This window comes from Brassica oleracea, chromosome C4, assembly GCF_000695525.1.
Source record: "Brassica oleracea var. oleracea cultivar TO1000 chromosome C4, BOL, whole genome shotgun sequence".
Lineage (NCBI taxonomy): Eukaryota > Viridiplantae > Streptophyta > Magnoliopsida > Brassicales > Brassicaceae > Brassica > Brassica oleracea.
The window spans coordinates 7285838-7289908 of record NC_027751.1 but is presented as its reverse complement, the minus strand read 5'-3'; the positions used below and the strand labels follow the sequence as shown (position 1 = coordinate 7289908).

Here is a 4071-nt window from a genome sequence, read left to right as displayed (position 1 = left end):
CTATCAATAATTGGATTTAAACAATAGATGATCCATTATATTTATAGATAGTATAAATTAAATATTTTTTATATTAAATCTAGTATATTAAAATAGAAGTCACAACCTTGATTTATGTGTGATTTTTTTTAAAAATAGACCTAATGGACTTATTCCTATAAAGTCATGTTACATTTTATCTCTACTCTTATCATTTAAATTTTGGACTAACCAGAAATTTTTATTGGACTATCAATAATTGGATTTAAACAATAGATGATCCATTAGATTTATAGATAGTATAAATTAAATATTTTTTATATTAAAAACAGAAGTCACAACCTTGATTCATGTGTGATTTTTTTTTTAAATAGACCTAATGAACCTATTCCTATAAAGACATGTTACATTTAATCTCTAATCTTATCATTTAAATTTTGGGTCTACCAGAAATTTTTATTGGACTATCAATAATTGGATTTAAACAATAGATGATCCATTAGATTTATAGATAGTATAAATTAAATATTTTTTATATTAAAAACAGAAGTCACAACCTTGATTCATGTGTGATTTTTTTTTTAAATAGACCTAATGAACCTATTCCTATAAAGACATGTTACATTTAATCTCTAATCTTATCATTTAAATTTTGGGTCTACCAGAAATTTTTATTGGACTATCAATAATTGGATTTAAACAATAGATGATCCATTAGATTTATAGATAGTATAAATTAAATAGATATAATTTAATGTTGTAATACTATACCTCCATATGTTAAATATTTAAATATTTGTCGATGTTAACTTTTAAAATTATAAAGATTTTTTTTTAAATAACAAAAATCATATTATCTAACAATGATTAATCTTTACTACCTTAAACCAATGAAATCAAATTTTAAACTATATAGTTTATTTTAAAAATTAAAAAAAACACTAAATGTTTAATTATTTACTCGATAATATAAATCTATGAACGTAAAATTTAATTTTTTAAAAGCTTTCTAAATTTGTGAAATGTTACAATATCTTTGAATATGACAATAAAACAATATTTTACTAATCTTTATATATCTAGTTACATTTTTAATAATGAAATAATAATCCGAAAATATATATATAGAAGAAGATACAAATACATGTGAAAGTTTGAAACAATCTATTCAATGAAAAAAATATACCGTAAACTTATTATGTTTTAAAAATTGATAGACACATATATATTATAATATATACCAATTTAGAATTGAAAACAAAATATTTATATAAAAATAAATGAAAATAAAAATCCGCGCGGATCGAAATCTAGTTAGTATTAATTGTTACACAATGTGTACTCTTTGTTAGTCGAATGTTCATTATCCTATTGAATTCTTGTTTTTCCTATTGAATTCTTGTTTTGATTTTCACCATGGATATGGGAGACAATAACAAGTATTAACATGCGGCCGGGTGGTGATTAACTTGAGGGTAAAAAGCTCAATACGGTGAAGCCATCAGAGTTCGAGTCTCGGCCACTAGGGAATTAACATTTTGGCATCGTCAGGGACATGGGACCGACACGTGGCAACACATGACTAGTCTGGACCACTTCTGTGGAGCTAGGATACCCATGTATAATTCAAAAAAAAAATGACAAGTATAAGATGGATTGAATGACATATAATTCATTTATATAATAATAAAATAAATTTTGACCAATATAAAAACTACAATTAATTTGTACTATAATTAAATATTTAAAACATAAATAAAATTAATACATGGCGGGTTATGCAAATGATAGGTTGATTGTTTGTGGTTTTTGCTTTAGTTTTTGGTTTTTGGTTTTGTATAAACCATTTTTCATCCAATCAAGTTTTTGGTTAATTTTAGTTTTAGTTTTTATAAAAATCATTTGAGTTGCCAATCAAGATTTTCAATAAATAGATTCCCTAAAACGTAGGGAAACCAGTTTAACCAATTTATGAAGAAAAAACAAAAACCAACTTTTGTGAGCTTTTATGAAGAAAAACGAATTTTGATTTTTTTTAAGAAACTACTACATTATAATTAATTAATAATTAATAAATAATATTTTCATAAAAATTAAAATTATCATAAAATATTTTGTACATTAGATATCATTTAAACAATAATTTGAAATATTTTAATTTGTGTTTCATATCTGAAAATAAATTTATATATTTTATAAATAATATTATTTAATTTTAAAACTTAGTTATTAGTTTCTATAAATAAAACAATTGAATTATTTTAATAATTATTAGTCACATTAAAATAACAAAAATTATAAAAACATAATATGTTTTATTAATAAAATATATTGTGTAATCCTGAATTATAAAAATTGCCATTCAACTTTACGAAAATTTAAATAATTTATATAAGAAAATTTATGATTAGTTTCAAAATTTTATGTCTTTTTATTTTTGTATCATTTATAATATTTATATAGGAAAAACTATTTCTATTCAAGTTTTAAAAATTAAAAATAATTTATATAAGAAATATTTCTAAGTAGTTTCAAAATTTAATATTTTTATTTTTGTGTAATTTTACATATATTTTATGATTTATATTTTACTATAATATATTTTTTATAAAAATATAATAATTAAAATATGTTATTGTATTTTATTTTAAAATAATAATCACAGTATTTTGATAAATTTCAATCTAAATATTTATTTCTATTTTATTATATTATTTTAAAGTAATGTATTAGTTAATTTTTGAAATTTTAAAAAAAAATACAGCAAATCCAAAAACCAAAATCTAAATCTAAAAACCAAAAACCAAAAACCAAAAGTTGAAAACCAAAAACCAAAATTTAAAAACCAAAAGCTAAAATCTAAAATCTAAAAACTAAAAACTAAAACTAAAAACTACTGAAACAATCATCACCTGAATTATCTTATTTTTATAAAATTATATTCATGTAAATTTTAGTTTAATTATCTATACTTTAAAAATATTTTTTTTATAAAAGTACATATGTATAAAATTTCTAATATTCATTAAATAATTTTTTGAATAAAATTTTATCTTGCGCATTTAGAGCGCGAGTCAAAATCTAGTCTAATTTATTAGAAGAGAATCTTATTTTATCGACTGTTTTAGGAACAGAGAGAGTGTATGGCCATATTCGTTTACATGCCGCGCGACCTGCGACTTGCGACTAAGATTACGTTCGTTTACGTGTCGCGCGACTTGCGACCTGAGACTAAACATGCGACCTGCGACCAGTCGCGCGATCAAAATTTTCTTAATTTTTAGTCGCTGTTTTTTCTGGCGACTTGAATGGGAACCCACGACTGATCGTGCGATCGCGCGACATCAAAACGAACAACAACCTGCGACTTGCAACATGCGACCAATCGCAGGTCGAATATTACGCGACAGCAAAACGAACAACAACCTGTGACCTGCGAGGGCGATAGGTAACGAACATGTGAGTATGTGTTCATATTTAAGCATTTGTTGACATACTTTTTTGCTATAGGACCAAGAAGAGTGTACTGACAGTGGAAGTACGACATTATATAACAGTGATAAACTTATGTTTTTCAAGGATCTCTCTAAATTGTTTAAGTACTTCAAAGGCTTCTCTGCTTCAAACACTATCTTAATTGATGATGAACCATACAAAGCTCTTCTTAATACTGTAAATTTACTTTCTAGGTAATGTTATTTACTAGTTTAGTTTTTTATCCTTACTTGATCTTTATATGAATGCATGCAGGACAATACAGGTGTGTTCCCAATGAGTTACGATCCTACAGACAAGAACGATGACTTTCTTGGTATATGATCGTTTTATCTGAACTTTTGACGTTTCCATATGTCTAGTCCTTTTTGGTTATGATTGGTTTGGTTTTGATCCTGCTAGATCCAGAAGGAGAGTTCTGTTCTTACTTGGATGATCTCGCAAGTTCGTCAGATGTTCAAGATTATATTAAAGAGCATTCTTTTGGTCAGCCAATGATTGATTCTTCTCATCCGGACTGGTCTTTCTACAGCAAAGTCATAAAGGATTATTACCTTGCATATGTTTGTTAGTCTAGTTTTATTAATATTTACTCTG

The 4071-nt window shown here is 24.9% G+C and overlaps 1 protein-coding gene across 1 annotated transcript; it reads left to right on the top strand.

Annotated features, from left to right (window-relative positions):
- The first annotated feature begins 1747 nt into the window (after nt 1-1747).
- LOC106337988 lies at nt 1748-4071 on the top strand. The gene is made up of 4 exons (XM_013777069.1): nt 1748-1777; nt 3490-3651; nt 3730-3790; nt 3877-4071. The coding sequence occupies exons 1-4, from the start codon at nt 1748-1750 to the stop codon at nt 4044-4046; spliced, it is 423 nt and encodes a 140-aa protein (XP_013632523.1). The 3' UTR covers nt 4047-4071.